The sequence below is a fragment of the Cupressus sempervirens genome, chromosome 10 (assembly GCF_028749045.1).
Source record: "Cupressus sempervirens isolate cs-2001-9-10 chromosome 10, ASM2874904v1, whole genome shotgun sequence".
Taxonomy (NCBI): Eukaryota; Viridiplantae; Streptophyta; class Pinopsida; order Cupressales; family Cupressaceae; genus Cupressus; species Cupressus sempervirens.
The window spans coordinates 406,837,129-406,857,135 of NC_143127.1; the positions used below are offsets into that span (position 1 = coordinate 406,837,129).

At 36.3% G+C, this 20,007-nt stretch overlaps 1 protein-coding gene across 1 annotated transcript in view; it reads left to right on the top strand.

Moving 5' to 3' along the window:
* The first annotated feature begins 2,800 nt into the window (after window positions 1-2,800).
* The window catches only part of TOZ (Transducin family protein / WD-40 repeat family protein), a 63,284-nt gene continuing 46,077 nt past the window's right edge, over window positions 2,801-20,007 (top strand). Inside the window, exons 1-6 of the mRNA XM_089803087.1 lie at window positions 2,801-3,353; window positions 3,583-3,768; window positions 3,987-4,136; window positions 18,748-18,968; window positions 19,163-19,448; window positions 19,828-19,959. Of these exons, the coding sequence (XP_089659213.1) occupies window positions 3,054-3,353; window positions 3,583-3,768; window positions 3,987-4,136; window positions 18,748-18,968; window positions 19,163-19,448; window positions 19,828-19,959 (1,275 nt within the window). The 5' untranslated portion in view covers window positions 2,801-3,053. The remainder of the gene's footprint in view (window positions 3,354-3,582; window positions 3,769-3,986; window positions 4,137-18,747; window positions 18,969-19,162; window positions 19,449-19,827; window positions 19,960-20,007) is intronic.

Here is a 20,007-nt window from a genome sequence, read left to right on the forward strand (position 1 = left end):
CCCAAAAGAGGATATACTTTCACATATCAACAAAGGGTTAGCAAAGACAACTTAGTTTTTATAATTCTTAAGGTATTAGAGAAATGTAAAAGAACCAAGCCCAAGAAAGAGGCAAAAAATACTTTCCTAACAAATTTGTAGTTTGATGAAGAATGCAAGTTGGCTGAGAGAAAGTTGAGAAAGAGCATGAGTAAAGAGAACAAAAAAGAGTACAAGGAGTTGTTAAGAGGTAAAAAGAGGCTTATGTGAGAATGAGAAGATTGAAGCTGATCATCTTAGGCGAGCAAAACCCTAAGAAATTCTTAAAGGAACTGCAACAAAAGAGAAAACAAATAGTTAACAATATCATAGGGACCCAATGGCTTGAATATGCAAGGATATTATATGAGTGCAAAAAAGACAAGCATAAACCTTCGATAATCAAAGCTACAAACAAGCTTTTTACTATGGAAGACATATTCCAAGACATAAAGAAATTGACGGGGGGCAACGCCCAAGACATTGATGGGCTGCAAGCTGAATATCTAAAATGGGGTAGCGATAACTTGGTTCCTCATATTTACCACATCTTTAATGATGTCATTGGGAAGGGGTTTCTTGAAAATTGGACTACTAGCATGGTTATCCCTCTACATAAAAGCGGAGACATAACTAATTCGTCAAACTATCAAACTATTATGATGAACCCCCTCTTGGGAAAGCTCTTTGGTAGCATGGTAGAACGCAAGATCAACAAGTGGGTTGAATCAAAAGGTAAAAGAGCTAAGGGGAAGGCATATTTCAGAACAAAACACTCCACTTTTGATCACGGGGTAACACTAGGATTCTTGGTTGAAAAGATTTGGAACACACAGGGCAATGAGGCCTTTTGTTGCTTTATCAGCTTTAAAAAGGCCTTTGACATAGTGCCACATGATAGGCTTTGGCTTAGAATGGAAGAGCTCAAAATTTCCACTGAACTTAGGGTTGCGACAAATAGATTATATGAGTACGTCATTGTTAAAATCATAACTATGGAAGGGATGTCAGATAACTTTGGCAACGATATAGGGGTCAAACAGGATGCCCCCGTTCACCTACACTATTTGGGTTATAAATTGACAAGTTAGAAGAATGTCTAGACAACAACAATGGCGATGGGGTCCAGATGGCTAAGTACATGATAAAGCTGCTTCTTTATGCAAATGACCTCATTTTGATTGCTAAAACTATGGATGGTCTGAGGGAACACTTGAAGGCGCTTGAGGCCTTCTGTCAAGCAGTTGGGATGCAGGTGAACACTAGCACAACCAAGGTGATGATATTCTCTTTGAAAAAAAAGAGAGGCAACAAAACACCTTTCTTTTTAATGGCAACCCATTAGAGATGGTGGACAAGTACAAGTACCTTAGGGTCAGTTTCAACAACAAACTTAGTTGGGAAACTTGTAGAGCAAAAAGAATTCAAGGAGGATGGAAAGCGCTATACTCCTTATAGAATATATGTACAAGAATGCAAAACTACGGGATTGGAAAACCAAAAAAGTGCTCTTTGGCTTGTTAGTTACCCCAGTGATCCTATATGGATGTGAGATTTGGGGAATCAACATGTCGGATCAGAAATGGAGATAGGTAGAAAGAATCCAAAAGTATTTAATCATCAACATTCTCAAAATTAAAACCACAGTCCCTATGAGATCCTATTGGCGGAAACGAGCATCTTCTCATTAGAGGCATCAACAATGGTTTGATCATTATGCTATTTACAAAAAGGCCAAAGTATGGAAAGCCATTGTTGGCCGAAGCTGATCATGGAAGACAGGTTAGATAGATGAAAGAACATGTGGATGAAACAATATGTTAATGGATGAAAAAATGGAATATAAGCATACATGAATGTTTAAATAACAGTGCTGAGATAAAGAAGTTTGTGAAGGAAAAATTCAGGAGTTGTATAGCTGCATATGATCAAAACAAAATGGGCATAAAAAGGACTATTATATCAAAGAATTCAACCCAACAAGGGCCCTTGGGGAGAAAACATACATAGAAGCAAATATTAAATGGAGAGCCAAGATGCTTATTGTGCAACTTAGGACTAGCTCTCATCATTTGAGATGTGAAACAAGTAGATGAACGATACCCAAGGAAGAATAGGAGGAGAGAATATGTTTGTTGTGCAACTTAGGATGAGCTCTCATCATTTGAGATGCGAAACAAGTAGATGAACGATACCCAAGGAGGAATAGGAGGAGAGAATATGTTTGTTTTGCAACATAGGAGAAGTCAAGACCAAGCGCCACTTTCTCATGGAATGTACAACATACAATGCCATCCGCTCCAACTATCGAGATATTCTAGCAAAAGACAAGTTAGATACTCTTTTTGAGGAAGAGTGGTTGAACATGACAACATATTTACTAGTCAATATTCATTGTTGAAGGGCAAACTTAGAGAAGCAACTCCAAAAGGCATAATATTTTTATCACATGGGGATACTTGTCTTTTGTCTTGTGGGTCCCATAGGCTACTTTGGCCTCACAGACGTTATTAAAATCATTCATTAATTCATTCATCCAACACAAAGAAAGCAACTCTAAATCTTGAAACTTCACCACAATGTACACAATATATACTGCAATATGCTAGTCAACATACCAACTATATCATTGCACCTCAACCTCAACTATTAGCATCGACATTGCACCTCAACTATGACAATACAAAAGTGACCAATAATTTCTAATACCAATTAAAGCATGATAATTGGTTATTTCGATGTCTCATTTTTTATATAGTACACCGTAATAAAATATATGAAGTCTGATTTTTTTTTTTTTCCAGTGTCCCCTTGGTAAGACATGCGCTATAGTTTGCTGTTAACGTTGCCCTACATATGAAACTATTTCATCAATGTATTGAAAAAAAGACGCGAGCAATTTTTCTCTGTCTATAAAAGCATATTTCCTTTCTTAAACCCTTTAAAAGCCCTAGCTGCAGATATTCAAAGGTTAACAGAGCGAAGCGCAACTCAAAACAGACTAATCTCTCTTGAGCTCGTAGCATCGAGCGAGCATGGGTACTTCTGTAAATTTGAAGAAAAACTTTCGAGGCATCCCCGCTCTACAGAAATTCTACACAGGGGGACCTTACAGGCTTTCTTCAGACGCCTCTTTTCTTGTCTGCGCTTGTGATGACCAAGTTAAGATTGTGGAGGTGGCGAATGGCTCCGTCAGAAGTACGTTGGAGGGAGATTCTGAGCCTATCACTGCATTGGCACTCACCCCTGACGATAAATTACTCTTTTCTGCCAGTCGAAGCGCGCAAGTTAAACTCTGGGATTTATCGTCTTTCACCTGCATCAGATCGTGGAAGGTAATTCATACATTTATTTAGTCGTCTCTTTATTCTCTATTTATTCTTGTTTACTGTTTCCACAGTTTTAGTTTTCTGAATGGCAGTATTGGATAATAATGTCATACAGGAAAAAGTTGGGGATTTTTAAGCTTCAGAGCTTGTCTTACGAAGGCTTTGTAACCTAATTGATGCTTTATTTAATTTCGTTTTTGTAATTCATATCAGAAAGCTTCTATTAATTTTGTAGGCGCATAATGGTCCCGTGGCAGACATGACTTGTGATTCTTCTGGAGGATTGCTTGCAACTGCTGGTGCTGACAGAAATATTCTTGTGTGGGATGTGGATGGAGGATTCTGCACGCATTCTTTTCGAGGGCACCAAATGGGTGTTACAAAAGTTCTATTTCATCTGGATCCTCGTGGACGTCTTTTGGTATGTTGTGACTCTGTAATTATTGAATCATTCATGACATGTTTTTTCCAGCAGCTTTTAATTTTTCGTGTAGAAATCCAAGTGCCTTCTTAAATGTAAATTTTTGCGAATTGAAAATGTTACCATTATATAGATCTTCTTTTGAAGCATCCTTCTCATGATTGCAAAACGCCGAGTTTTGCACAACCTGGTTGATAACTTGATTCTGTGATTTACAGGTGATCTCTGGAAGTGCAGATGCCACAGTACGAGTATGGGATCTCAAATCTAAGAAGTGCATTGCTGTTCTTGAAAAACATTTTTCCGTTGTGACTAGCTTGGCAATCTCTGAAAATGGGTGGATTCTTCTTAGCGCTGGTAGAGACAAGGTACTATTTAATACAAAACTATAAATGTATGTGGTTATTTCTGTGTATCTGAAACTAAATAACACCTTGGCCCTGTCTATTTGATACAGTTTTAGGTATGCCTATTACTCATTTCTGTGATGTATATGCTTCTTAATCCTTCACATGCAATTTTGGAGGATTTTTTTCGTGCACTGCATTGATTGATTTTATTTTTTAGGAAATTCGGCTTATCTAAACTAGTCCCTTTTACAAGAACAGTTTTGGCTGGGGTGGTTTCTGGCACCAACCGTAGTTCATAAAGATGACAGCAAGGTTTAAGGAAATAAAGCAATTTTCCCAAATCTCTTTTATAATTTTATTATATTGAATATATATTTAGAATATTTATCATGTTTGGTTTGAACAAGAAAAAGCTCCAGTTGAACTGAACTTTTTGGTGATGAGCTTGATTTTTCTATTGGCTAAAGATAACTAGGGTCAGGGAGCTTAGACTTGCAAAAAAGTTTGCAAACTGCCATCACTCATATCGTATTTGTATTCACACATTAAGTCAAATCGAGAATGATATGAAACCTCTAATCCAGAAGATATATCAAATTCATCTGTGGGTTTAAATTGTACATTCTGCATCTCATATATAACAAGTAAATTGGGTAAGTGATCTTCCAAATAGGGGCCCGACCACCTTAGAATGGTAGGGGCCCACCCATCCTGCAATCTATAGCCTCCAAGACTATAGTCTCACCCAACTTGGCCCAGAAGAAATGAACTGTGCGATTAGGATTATTTTTCAGCTTAAATCATTGTCAACGGTGATCACTTTTGCGAATCTGCACCATACATCAAGGGAAATTAGCCCCCTAATGTGGAAAGCAGAGATATTCTACATTCTCCCTATTTGGCCAAACTTAAATAAAGCTGTGGTCAAAAGGGTCTTTACCTCTCTATAGTGGTCATCAACTGGTGAGAGCAGCTATGGATGTGACTGAATGAATTGCATCGGAGCGATTCTTGTTTTCTTCTCTCAGGTCTGTTAAGCAAATTCAGCAGACTGGACAGGAATTCCACTCCTTTTATTTTTTCCTTTTCACTTGTTTATAGATCAAAGTTTCCAAATTGGAACTGAGAATTGGTAAAGGTTTGGGTAACGCTTTTTTTTTCTAGCCAGACATTGTGGGAATTTTTTGACAAAAAGACATAAGAACGATAAACATATACTCGGCAGTTTAAAACACGGGAATTAAGAAGAGAATACTATATACAATGCACATGTTAGACAAAACTGCCACAAATTTGGTGAAAATCCTTGCCCTGGCCGAATTCACAAGCAAGTTGAACTCATTTCTAGTTCTAAAGTGAATTTTACCCGTGTACATGTTATATGTTTGGCCAACTCAGTAACAGTTCTCAATAATAAGAATCATAAAAAACAAAATCAAAATAAGTGTGAATCAGCAGTATTTTTCCAATCTTCTTGTGTAAATTTGATCTGAATACTTTCAAGAAACAACTGAGACACACATACACACTACTCAAAACACATTACTAACTCTTAAGCATATTCAGTGTCTACATTACTGATAGAGAAAGAAGAGAAGGCAAATGATAATTCTTCTCAAGATATGTTGTTCCTTTAACAATCACGTAATCCCTATTTCTCAGAGTAGTTATAATAATTGATGCACATTGATATACCCATACATGATAAACAATTAAAGGATAGGTCCTACTGAAAGGAAGTCACAAGAATTTTGAAGGATTGAAAAAGGTTTAAAAATAATCTACTCTTTTTTCCTGTAATATTGTACTTGTCACTTTTGTGCAAATTCTGAAGATAAATCTGTGCCTCACATTCCACTATGTTGCAATGAACTCCAATCCAGGATGAAACTCCATCCCAGCATTCATTACAAAGATTTACAATCAAGTTGAGATTCTTCTTTCTCAGTCTCTCTCTTTATCAGATATATTCTCATAATGAAGAAAGGTTTTGACAAAAAAAAAAGCAACACATGTGATGAGAATCTTCACACCAAATTAGTAGAGAAGGGGATCAGCTGTATTGTTCAACCTTCACCTCATCTCTCCTCCCTTATAAATCAAAACCAAAAATCTACAGTTACCAACATAGAAATCTTAAAACGTTATTCATATTTGGGCATCCAAATATTAATATTAAAAACAGATACTTAAATTGCAATCTCTGATTAGAAACACAATGACTAGCAAAACTCGTTTTGCAGCAATATCCCCATTTCATCAGAATCCATTGGAGGGTGGCAAGGAAGGATGGGCTCTTTGGTCTGAGCAAATAGATTCAGGTCCAACCTTTGTATTTTGGGATTCCCTTGATTGAATATATGATTGACATATATCAGAGTGGAAATTTTCTCTAATTTATTCTCTACGTGCTGAACCTCTACATCTATGTTGTTATGACCTTCACCAGCATTTGATGAAATGTGAGGTTCAACGGGGTTGTTGGCATTATCCCATCAGTTTTATTTCCCAGATTGTTCTGGGTCTAGCATCATTCTCGTCACAGTTTACTGCAGCTCCAACTCATCCCATATATAGCTTTTGCCTATTGTCATGACTCATAAACTCATAATCTTTACTGCTGAAGTCTTATATGGGGATTTTTGGTTTTGTGGTTGTTGTAGAATGAGAAGTCTATGCACACCTTTGAACCAGTGATTTTTATCTTTTTAGGAGCTTAATGTGTGGAGGCAACCATCACCATTTTCACCATGAATTAATAAATTTCGGCATGGTTAATTTGTCAGTCATTATAGAATGTACACCAGAATTATTAACTTATTATGTTCCCTCGAGTTTCCAGAACGGGGGATGGCGGAATGGGTTTCTGTGACTGATGAAGGTATGCTCTGATACCACTTGATGAAGGGCTACACCACCCTACCAACTCATAACCAAAAATGCCACGATATGAAGACAAGAGATGACAAAACGCTTCAAACAATTTTATTATACTTGAAAATCCAATATTAATTACAATAACATTTCTACAAGATCTCTCAAGATCCAATCCAACCCAAGCTAGTCCAGATCCACACTCTAGTAGAAACCTCTGAGATCTCAACTTGTGCTCGCAAGCCACCAAGCAACTTCTTTGTTTCTAAACCGCAGCCACTAGCTCTTCTCCAACTTTATCCAAGATCCAAGTGTAAACTGCCTCACATGGGGCACTCTGTCCACAGACTCAGGAAAACTCACTCTTCACTTCCTCCTTTTTCACACCTTGAAGCCTTCACCTTCCAGCTTTCACACTTTGAAGCTTTCACCTTCCAAAGTTTCTACTTCTCGAGCTTGATTTGAAATGCTCATATGCCTTGCTTAAATAGGCACTTACCACCCAATGCATAACTTATCCACAACCTTCTAGAATTCCACCTACACAATATCCACAACCTTCTACAATATCCACAACCCTCTAGAATTACAACTAAGCATCACCATGTGGGCCAATTAGAAAATTACATTTCTTTTATGGATCACAACAAATATTAAATGCAAGATTTAAAAAACTTTCCACAAGCTTCTAAGATGCCACCTACACACCTCGATTAATGTAATGACAACTATTTTTCTTTTTTTTTAATTTATGCCACCTATGCACCTCGAAAATAGAAATTCCTCCTTTTTTTCTTTTTCTCCTTTTTCCCTTTTTTTAAATTTATTTATTTCCTCTAATTTTCGTCACTTTCTCTCTCCTTCAGTTTTTTTTTTAATTAATTTTTTTTTTTTTTTTTTTTTTTCCCATGCAAGATGCTTCTGCATTAGACTCCCCAGGTAGCTAGAAAAGTGTGTCCCACACTTTGACGCCAAAAGAAAGGCCTACAACCATCTTCATCTTCATCAAAGGTTTCCACCTCAATAGGGACAACAAAACCACCATGCAAATCTTCCACATCTGCATTACTCTATCAAACACCAGAATCTCAACCATCCAATTAGCATGCTCACCCCTAGGAATAAATTGCACATAATGCTTCATCAAAAAAACCTCACTCACATCAGCAACTAGTGAATCCACACCAATAGAAACAAACCACGCATCAGCAACAACAAACTCCACATCAGCACCAACATGTAGATCTCCATCAATATATGCCAAACCAACAATCTCATTGCTCACAACAAGATGCTCTGCAATACATAATTCACCTCCAACAGCAACCGGATCATCCACGACCAAGTGCTTTGCAACATACAAGTCATCACCAACATCAACTAGATCATCCACAACCAAATGCTCTGCAGTCTCCATGTCAGACTCAACCAATTGATCATGAAAACCAACCTCTGTCCCAACATCAACAAGGTTATGAATATCTTCAGCAATAACCTCTAGTTGCTCTGCAGGTTCTGCATCAGGCTCCACAAACTGATCAGCAAAACCAACCTCTGCCACCTTGACCTTCTTAGGTTGATCAGCCAATCTAGCATCCAACCGAGCAAACATCTTAGAAAAATTTCTTTCTACTATATCATGGATTTTCGCAATCATTTTAGGGTCCAATCCTCTTGGAGCCGTCTCCCAAGATCTTCGTAAACCCTCTACAACAAATCCTTCCCACCCTCCTTGTGACAACCTCAAATTGTTTGCAAGTCAGATTGCAACTTGCCACCTCACACGAACAATCAGGAACCACATCACAAGTCTAGGACAACGGATCTGCAATCCACAAGCTCTCTACAATCATCCCTCAACAAATTCAGTCTTCCATCTCCGCATCCATTGATCAATTTGCATGTCCTCCCAAGGTCCTGGTGCAAACTGCTTTAGCTTCGGCGATCTGTCTACACGCTCAGGAACTCCCGCTCTGATAAACTTTTCCCAACCAAGGTCCTGGTACAAACTGCCTCACACTTCGGCGATTTGCTTGTAGACTCAGGAACTCCTGCTTTGATACCACTTGATGAAGGGCTACACCACCCTACCAACTCATAACCAAAAATGCCACGATATGAAGACAAGAGATGACAAAATGCTTCAAACAATTTTATTATACTTGAAAGTCCAATATTACTTACAATAACATTTCTCCAAGATCCCTCAAGATCCAATCCAACCCAAGCTAGTCTAGATCCACACTCTAGTAGAAACCTCTGAGATCTCAACTTGTGCTCGCAAGCCACCAAGCAACCTCCTTGTTTCTAAACCGCAACCACTAGCTCTTCTTCAACTTTATCCAAGATCCAAGTGTAAACTGCCTCACATTCAACGCTCTGTCTACACACTCGCAACTTCATCACAATCTTGCTGTAAACTGCCTCACATTTGGCGCTCTGTCCACAGACTCAGGAAAACTCACTCTTCACTTCCTCCGTCTCTTTCACACCTTGAAGCCTTCACCTTCCAGCTTTCACACTTTGAAGCTTTCACCTTCCAAAGCTTCTACTTTTCGAGCTTGATTTGAAATGCTCATATGCCTTGCTTAAATAGGCACTTACCACCCAATGCATAACTTATCTACAACTTTCTAGAATTCCACCTACACAATATCCACAACCTTCTACAATATCCACAACCTTCTAGAATTACAACTAAGCACTACCATATGGCCCAATTAGAAAATTACATTTCCTTTATGGATCACAACAAATATTAAATGCAAGATTTAAGAAACTTTCCACAAGCTTCTAGGATGCCACCTACACACCTCGATTAATGTAATGACAACTATTTTTCTTATTTTTCTATTTATGCCACCTATGCACCTCGAAAATAGAAATTCCTCCTTTTTTTCTTTTTCTCCTTTTTCCCTTTTTATTTATTTATTTCCTTTAATTTTCGTCACTTTCTCTCTCCTCCAGATTTTTTTTTTTTTTTTAATAAATAATTTTCCCATGCAAGATGCTCTTGCATCAGGGACGGTAATTTTTTTGGCGATTTTGGGGACGGGGGGGACGGCTATATATATATAGGGAAATTTTAAAATATACATTGAAATTTGCAAATATACATGTCAGTCATATGAAACTAAGCACAAAGCATGATATTTAATCATTATCGAACCATAACATACAACATTTGAATTATCATCTAGGAAATAATAACCGATTTCAGTACTCAATTGTCAAAATGCATATTAATATGTCAACACAAATATTAAAATATAAGTTTGGTAGTGAACAATATTATAATGATAAACATGATAAATCTGAAAATCAAAATCTGAATATGCTCAAAGCTATAGGCCCAAAGGTTAGAGGGCTGCCATATATATATAGATGGAAATTTTAAACTATACATTGAAAAATGCAAATATACATGTCATTCATATGAAACTAAGCACAAATTATGTCATTTAAACATTATAGAACCATAACATACAACATTTGAATTGCCATCTAGGAAATAATAACCGATTTCAGTACTCAATTGTCAAAATGCATATCAATATTTGAACACAAATATTTAAATATAAGTTTAGTAGTGAACAATATCATAATGATAAACATGATAAATCTGAAAATCTAAATCTAAATATACCCAAAGCTATAGGCCCAAAGGCTAGAGGGCTGCCATAAAGTAATAAGTATCAATGTATCATAATCATGTTCAAGTTGAACAAAATAAAATAAAATAGAGAAATGTAGCAGACTGCTGCTCCTATTCTGCCTCTACCGCCATGGCATCAAAATCAGAGTCCTCCTCACTATCATCCTCTACAGGAAGCGTAGGCTCATCTAATGAAACCCCAACTAATCCTAGTGTTGTCTCATCCTCATCTATCTGGGCCACATCCTCAGGTTCAACATCCCACCGCAAAGTTGGTGTCTACCTATACTCTGGAGTTTGACGATCTGCAAGTGGAAGAGCATGATGCGCTGTCACTAGCTTCTCCGCTCTTTTAGAGGTAAGTTTGTTCTTCTTGATAGAGTGGATAAATGCATATGTGGACCAATTCCTCTTTACAGTTGAGGAACTAGCAACCTGTGCAAGGAGGCGAGTGGCAAGTATTTTTAACTTAGGTGTATCTCTCCCATGCTAGGTCCACCATCCAATAGGATCTCTCCGTGCCAAAACAACTCTATCCAACCTTGCTTGTGGCTTGTATAAGTTTGGGCTAGGAAGGTTGGTGAAGTCAAGGAATTGTGCACAAAGAGTAGAGACATCTTGAGTTGAATACATCTTATCAATTGCTTTTGTGAAGCCATCCAATACCTTGGGATCATCACATGGGAGGCCCCTTCCACCCAACCGTGTATACCATTTGGGACTTAAAGCAAAGGCTGCCATATGAAGCAGGTTATTCATCATGTTCCACCTCCGCATCACAATAGGCCTAATATGCTTTTCATAAAACCCTAATGTAGGATCCTTTGTTGCAACAATTCTCTTCATCTTCCCCAACATGCAGTCAATAGTCTTATAGATCTCTCCCAAACTAGGACCATCAGTATCAACATATCTAATGACATCTACAATGGGTGCTATGATAGAGCAAATATATCTGCAAGATGCAAAAAGAATTTGAAATCAGAATTAGAAATTTAAGAATTTTAAGACTATTAGTAGGAAAATCAGCAAGCAAAAGACTAACATTAAATTAAAAAATCAGCAACTTACCTCATTGTGGACTGCCGACTCCCATCAAGGATCCTTTGTTTCACTTCTTTTTCTTCAGAGGATTTAGAATTAGACCATCGTCCCCACTCTGGATTCACCACCATCAATTGAAGGGCCTCATGCACCTCAATCATCCTCTCCATCAAGATGAAATATGTGCAATAACTATAGCAACAATTATAAATTAAAATATTAATAAAGTTAAAATTAACGATTAAAAACATCACATGTAAGTTTGTAATGCTTATAAATAAATTTTTTAAATAACTTAAAAGTTTAAAACAAACTAAAAGTAAACTATAATTAAAACTGACATACTTGTCTCGATTGGTTTGAGGAATTCCTTCTTAGAGAAGGACCTGAATAGAGCAAGTGAAGTGTGGTGGTTGCAAATAAACATTTGCACTTATCTAGCTTCTAACACTGTCTGTTTCACCCATTTAATCTTTTCTATGTCCTTCAATGCATTGTTCAAGGAATGAACACAACAAGGGGTCCAAAAGATGTGCCTATAAGCATCCTCTATCATCATATCGGCTGATTTGCACATAGGTGCAGAATTTGTGATAACTTGTACAACACTAGACGACCCAACCTCCTCTATGACATCTCTCAAAATGGTGAACTAGAATTCTGCATCCTTCTTTCTCGAGCAATCTATGACTTTCAAAAAATAAGATCCAGCGGGGGATGTGACGATGATATTGATGAGTGGTCAATGTCTAACATCGGTCCACTCATCCATCACAATAGAGCAACCCATCCTAACCCAGGTGCGTTTCACATCTTCAAATAACAATGCAACCTTTCAGTACTCTTCATCTAGGATGGTGGTTCGTAGCTTATGCTCACTAGGGGGTACAAATGAAGGGTTCATGTTCAATATATCTTTCACCATTTGTTTAAAATAAGTGGAATGAGTTGCATAATATGGGATACCATTAGCAACAAAGAATCTAGCAATGGATGCCTTACACTTTTCCTTTGCCTGTGCATTAAACATACTTTCCACTGAGCCCTTCTCACCACTACTCATCTTTCTATTCCCTCTAGACTCAATAGGGCTGCCACGAGTGTCAATGGTGGATGACGTGCCTAGATGATTGTGAGGGAATAGATGGTGATGTCACTATCAAATTTTGTCCCTCCATTTCAGCCCCTAAGTGCAATCTTTGGCATTCTAATCTTTGTGTATCAATCAAGTTAGAACAAGCTTTGATTCCATGATATGTAACACCTTAAAAGTGTGAATTCACCCTTGTATAGCTGCTCCTAAAATCATTAAGACAAACATGACAATCCCACACCCTAGTCCTTCCTGAATTCTTTTTATCTTGTGACCTAGGTGTGACATATTGGAGAAGAGGTCTTTTCCTATTGAAAGGACCCTTTGTAAAATTTTTCATAATGGTAGAAGGGCATTTAAACAAATTAGATTTAGGATCAGCTCTTTTCCTAGTCCCACTACTAGCAACATCAGCCCCAACCACATTTTCGTCCTCATCACCACCACTACTAGTACTCCCACTGCTGCTCATTGTGCTTTGTTTTGAGATTTAAATATGTAATGAAAAAAAAAAATTCAGACTTTTTAAGCTGCAAATTTATTTAAAAAATGAAAAATGGAAACATAAGGAGTTGCATATTTGGTGCACAAAATGGAAGCTCAAACCCTTGGTCAAGCTCTTGGAAACAAAAATATCACACCTTCTTGCAAAATGAAAACTCCAGCCAGCTGCAACACAAAATGAAAACCAAACAAATGACAAAACAACTAAAATGTGGTCTCTTTAAACCTTTTAGGGCATTTGGAGGGGTGGGGCCCACTCGGGCAACCAAGTTGGTAGCCTTAAAATTATATTTTAATGTTCATTTTTTTTAGTTTATTGTATGCAAATAATTGGGGACGACCGACTGTCCCTGGTACAGTTGGGGGATCTCTAGGCGTCCCCTTTTTGTTCTAGGGACAGGCAGGTTGTCCCCCTTTTCTTTCCTAGGTGTCCTCGAGCTTCAAAGACATCCCCTGGTGATTTGCAAAATTTGGGGATGATTGGGGGACGTCCCATACTCGTCCCTTCCAATTTGTCTTCTACTTTAATTCCGTTCACCATTTTGAATGAAGCAAAAATTAGCCTTGTATAAGGAAGGAATAATGTAAGTTTGTCTTTAGAATTTTTCTCTAGTTAGGCTTTGATACCATGTAAAGAAACTTGGATCTGTTTTAGAGAAAAACTAAGTTTAGTAGTATTAGTAACCTTTGAACAATATCCTTTCCTTGAATGCAAGATGGAGTATGATGACAATTTCTTATCTCAAAATTCCAGTATGCAGAGACTGTCCATAATAATTTGATGACTGTAGGTATCTAGATTGTGACGGTTATTAATTCATCTCGAAATCTAAGGGAGAATCTTCCCTAAGACAGAGACACACTTCCTTCCAACACTAAAAAATGATGAAGTTTTAAACCACAAGAAAAGACTACTATGGGCAAGGAAAATGATTGAAGAGAACAATGTGGAACCAGATGAAGTTTCTAGTAAAAATAAGAAAACTAGAAATAAAAAATGCTATGTTGCCTTAGTAACAAACTCACTAAAACAAAACCAACTAATGGTCAAGAGGCCTTAAAAAGTCAAGCATGGAAAGATGCAATGGTAGAGGAGTATCAATCCATTCTAAAGAATGATGTCTGGGATATTGTTCCTAGACCTAAAGACAAATCTGCAGTATCTTCTAAATGGTTGTTTAAGATCAAGTATGCTCCAGATGAAAGTATTGAAAAACATAAAGTAAGATTTGTTGTAAGGGGTTTTCCTCAAAAGGCCGGAATTGATTATGAAGAAACATTTGCCCCTGTTGCACAATACACTTCAGTATGGATGATAATTGCCATTGCTGCATCCAAAGGTTGGAAAATACATCAAATGGATGTGAAGACAGCCTTATTGAAGAAGAAGTTTACATAGAACAACCTGAAGGATTCATGACACATGACCAGAAACTATACGTATGTAAACTAAAGAAAGCACTCCACGTGTTGAAACAAGCTTCCAGGGCTTGGGATGAGCAGATAGACAACTATCTTCTCAAATTGGGATATTCAAAAAATGAAGCTAATCTGAATATATATTTCAAAATATCTAATGATGACATGTTGATATTTGTACTTTATGTTGATGATTTATTGATAACAGGTGCAGATCATCTTATAGACAAATGCAAACATGATCTTATAACAGAATTTGAAATGAAGGATCTAGGTCTTCTACGTTATTTTATGGGCCTAGAAGTACAACAAAAGGAAAATTACATCTTCCTAAATCAAGAAAAGTACATTACATATATATTGACCAGATTTGGAATGATGGACTGTAAACCCTTATCTACTCTAATGGAAACTTATCTTCATAAACTTAAAATTGAAGCAATAGATTCAGAACTAATTGATCCTACTCACTATCGGCAAATTGTTGGATCTCTTATGTACTTGGTGAACACTCAACCAGATATCTACTTTGCAACAAATGTGTTAAGTCACTTCATGTGTGAACCCAAGAAGATTCATCTTATGGCAACAAAGCATATTCTAAGGTATCTCCGAGCAACAATTGGACTAGGGCTGAAGTATGAAAATTTTAAACTACAACTTCAAGGGTATATTGACTCAGACTGGGTAGGGAATTCTATTGATCGCAAGAGTACTACTGGATGCTGCTTTAGCATTGGGTCAGCTATGATATCTTGGTTTACTAGAAAACAGTCAGCAGTTGCTTAGAGCTCTACGGAAGCAGAATATATGACAGCTTCCACAGGAGCACGTGAAGCAGTATGGTTAATGAAACTTTTGTATGGACTATTGGAAGAACCATTGGAATCCACTACAATTCACTGTGACAATCAAAGTTGTATTAAATTATCAATTAACCCAGTATTTCATAACAAGTACAAACATATAGAAATTCCTTACCATTATATAAGGGATATGGTGGAAATAAATGTTAGCAAGCTAAGGTACATCAGTACTAAAGAACAAAAGGCTGATATCTTCACCAAACCTCTTGCTAAGTTGAAATTTGAGTATTTCAGGATTAAACTTGGTTTATCTAAACTATAATCTAATATTATGTAAACTTTTATTGAATATATAATAAATCAATATTGCAATATTGTGGATGTGTTGTGGCAAGAAAGATGATGATCCTTCTTGTGGTTAAGGTCACTATTGTAAGATGACGATCTTATCAATAGGTTGACTTGTTGTCGTGTGTCTATAAATTGGTTCAAACACATGATGACAGATGTATCTAGATTGCCTACATTCGGGTTGAAATTTCGAATTATGTTGAATATCTTGGTACTATGTTATCACCAGGATTAGTGATAACGGTTGTCTCATAAACAATGAAAATGAATGAAATTCATTTTCTCAAATTGATACAAGTGCCTTGGATGTATTCAATCCTCTTTTCACTAAGAGGGAGTGTTAAGAATATAGCTTCATTCAGATTGAAGCATTTGTATTTACTATGGTTATGAACATATATATAATTGTGATATTAATATAATAACATATTCAAATATATATATATATATATATATATATATATATATATTCATATTATTAAATGTCATTATAAGTCAAACCATATTAAATATTATTATATTCTAACATGGATCGGTAAAGGCAAATAAGTGTTTTATTAGCATATGTATTGGTTATGGAAAGTCACGATCTCATGAGAGGTTGAGACTCCTGTGGCACTGCCACGGGAAAGTGACACCCTCCCATGATATTGTGACTCTCCTAGAAGATACATATGATGATATCGGGTGACTTTCCTTATCAATGAATTAATAACTGTGGCATTGTAGATACCTACAGTCATCAGATTATTATGGACAGTCTCTGCATACTGGAATTCTGAGATCAGAAATTCTCATCATACTTCATCTTGCATTCAAGGATAGGATATTATTCATAGGTTACTAATACTACCGAACTTAGTTTTTCTCTAGAACAGATCCAAGTTTCTTTACACCCGGGATGTCCCTGTCTCGAAAACATGGGTTTTTTGGTCAGGGACGCGTCCCCGGGGTACATAGTTAATTTATAAGCATTTAACAAAGAAAATCTATTTTTTTTGTATTATTTGACAATCATAAATATTTATATATTTTGGAATAAAGGAAACTAAGTGGCCTAAAACAATATAAGAAGAACAAGCAGCATCATAAAAAAAAAATACAAAGATGCAGCTAATAGAGCACTCAGTACAATCAAGAATAAAAAAGAATAGAACTTAAGAATCTAATGTGAAATACATAATGCCAATAACATGCTTCTTTGTGCATTAAGCTATGAGTTGGAGCAGAGCAGCAAATCCACAAAGCGAACTTGTGAAGAAACCACACAAGTCAAATTGGTTAATCCTTAATTGTGAAGATTTGTGTTGATGAGGTAAGGTGTGATAAACTCAGAACATGGAAATGAAATTCAGTGACATCAGAAATGACAATATACCTGATTTTGCTCAAAATAACAATTCCCACTATGTAATTTATTTCCAAATAGTATTCTATTCAATTTAAGAAAATTGTAATCACTTAATAGCAAAACATTAATACCAAGGATCTATGATCATATATAAATAATTCCTATTGAAAAACATAATATCCTATATGCATTGAATCCAATTCTTGGCATATTTACAACAGCCAACCATATTAGGAATTTAATGGGAAGGCCTGGTAGGGTGCCCATAGACTGTTCCTCACAATTAAGTCCAAGAGTGTGAATGACCAACCGAGTCAATTTGACCTCTTGGCTCACAAGCTTCCCAACTTGGGGTGGGCTACTTAATTGAAGGATGCATTGGTTCCTCACAACTAAACTCAAGAGCATGGAACAACCAACCTAATCAATTCGATCCCTTGGCCCACTAGCTAACCAAGCTCGGGATGGGCTACTAATTTGGGGAAAACTGGTACTACTGCACCTCCCTACCACATTTCCTCACTTATCCAGATATGATTGCTTATAGGAGAATTAACTGAATAACTACTAATGTTTTTGATGAATTGACAAATTAATAATATATAAATTAAGGATCCATAAGGGATTTCATAATAACCATAGGGGATTTCATAATAAACTATAAGGGATTTCATAATAACCATAGGGGATTTCATAATAAACTATAAATTCAACAAATCACTTTGATAAATACAAATGGCCTCCTTTTCTGAATTCAATTTAGATCTCAGAATTCAGATCTTGATCTATGCCTTTCTCCAAGTGAGGATCTGCCTTATATAGCCTCAAGAGAGGATGAGAAGTACTATGAATGTTCTCTCTATTAAACTAATTGCTGCCTCGTCATCAAATTGTGTCTTCTTGGAATTCCTGCTTTTTATGATTCATTTAAAGATAACTATCCTTAGATCGCTGATCATGTGAAGAGATACTTTGTTTGATTTAAGAAGGGATCTTTGAATATGTTTTGATTTTGGTTATTTCTTTTATTTTTTTATTACTTAAGGGAGGATCATGAAAATGTTCTTATGGCAGGGGCATAACTAAAGAGTTGATTAATTATTGACATTTGTTCTTGTAATTGAGTGTAAATTTGATAAGAAATTTTGGCAAATGGAATCTTGTACCTTTGAAATCATTGAATTCTTAATTTAATGGATTGAAATAAGCAAATGCAGCATTTAAAGTTGTAATCAGAAAATCATTACTGTTGTTGTATTCACTATGAAGCGGCATAAGTTATTCTTTCATACAAAATTTAGAGTGTTTGATAGATTGTGCTTATTGGATGTATATTGAAATGTTTGTAAAAAGAGTAAATAGTAAACACGAACTAACTGAGATTTCAATCTGTTCCTATGTAATCATACAATCCATCTTGATTTTGTTCATGTCTAGATTATCTGAGCCTTTGGATTTTTTTTTTCTGAGAAATATTGTAGTATTTTGTAATTTAATGGTTAACTAGAATGGAATATGGCATTGAATTTTAGGTAGTTAATATATGGGACCTGCACGATTATCAATTCAAGGAGACAATTCTGACATATGAACCATTAGAAACCGTGTGTGCAATTCCAAGTGTATCGAAGCTGGTGTCTGGCCTGAGCCAAAATCAATTATCACGTAAAAAGGAAAAGAATAGTGAAGTATATCCAGTGCACTTTCTGACTGTTGGGGAACGTGGCATTATTCGCATATGGTTTTCTGAAGGGTAAGTTGTCTAGTTAAATTGAATCATTTTAGTTTCTCATTGTAATATCATTATGATGTTACTGAAAATGTGTGTGGCAATTCTTAATATTTTTATTACCATTTGCTCCCACAAAATTGCAATTTCTTTTAGACATATTGCATATGTTGTTACATGATTGTAAATTATCTCAACGATCTTATCAATTTTCACAGTGCCATATGCCTATATGAGCAGAAGTCTTCAGATGCAATTATTAGTTCTAATGAAGATGATTTAAAGGGAGGTTTTATATCTGCTGTCCTCCGACCCTTGGCTCAAGGAGTTTTATGTGTCACTGCTGATCAGCGTTTTCTGTTCTATGATCTGGTGGAGAGTAATGAAGATGAATGCGATTTGATGCTCAGCAAACAACTTATAGGTTACAATGAGGAAGTGGTGGACTTGAAGTTTGTTGGAGAAGAGGAGAACCTCCTTGCAGTGGCAACAAATTCAGAGCAGGTACAGTTCTTTTTAAAAAATGAGCTATATAATTTTTTGCTTTAGCAATGCAAACTAGAATGATTTTTGCAAGATGTTTTGTAGATTTGTTTGATACTGTTATATGTTGAGGGTCATCCAGAAGTTCTAGTCAAGATAATTATATTGAAAGCTTAGAAGTCGTGAAACTGTGATTTAAATTGTTCGGCTTCTAAATTCTTGAGTAGCTTAAACATAAACTTACATAACTTGTTGGTGTTTGCTATGCTTTTGTAATCGTTCATAACTTCTAATGTAAGTTGTTGCAATGCAGATGGCGACAATATTAAATATTTTATGTTTTTGCACTAAATAACCATCTGCCTAATATTAAATCTCTTTGCGACAATTGAATCTGCAGCTGCATGTGTATGACTTGGCCTCCATGGCATGCACCTACGAATTGCAAGGGCATACAGGCATAGTTCTTTGTCTTGACAGTATTGCTGTTTCTGGAAAAATACTTTTGGCTTCAGGTGCCCAAGATCATTCGGTAAGAATTGAATTGACAACACTTGGCCTATTATGATTCAGCAAACTA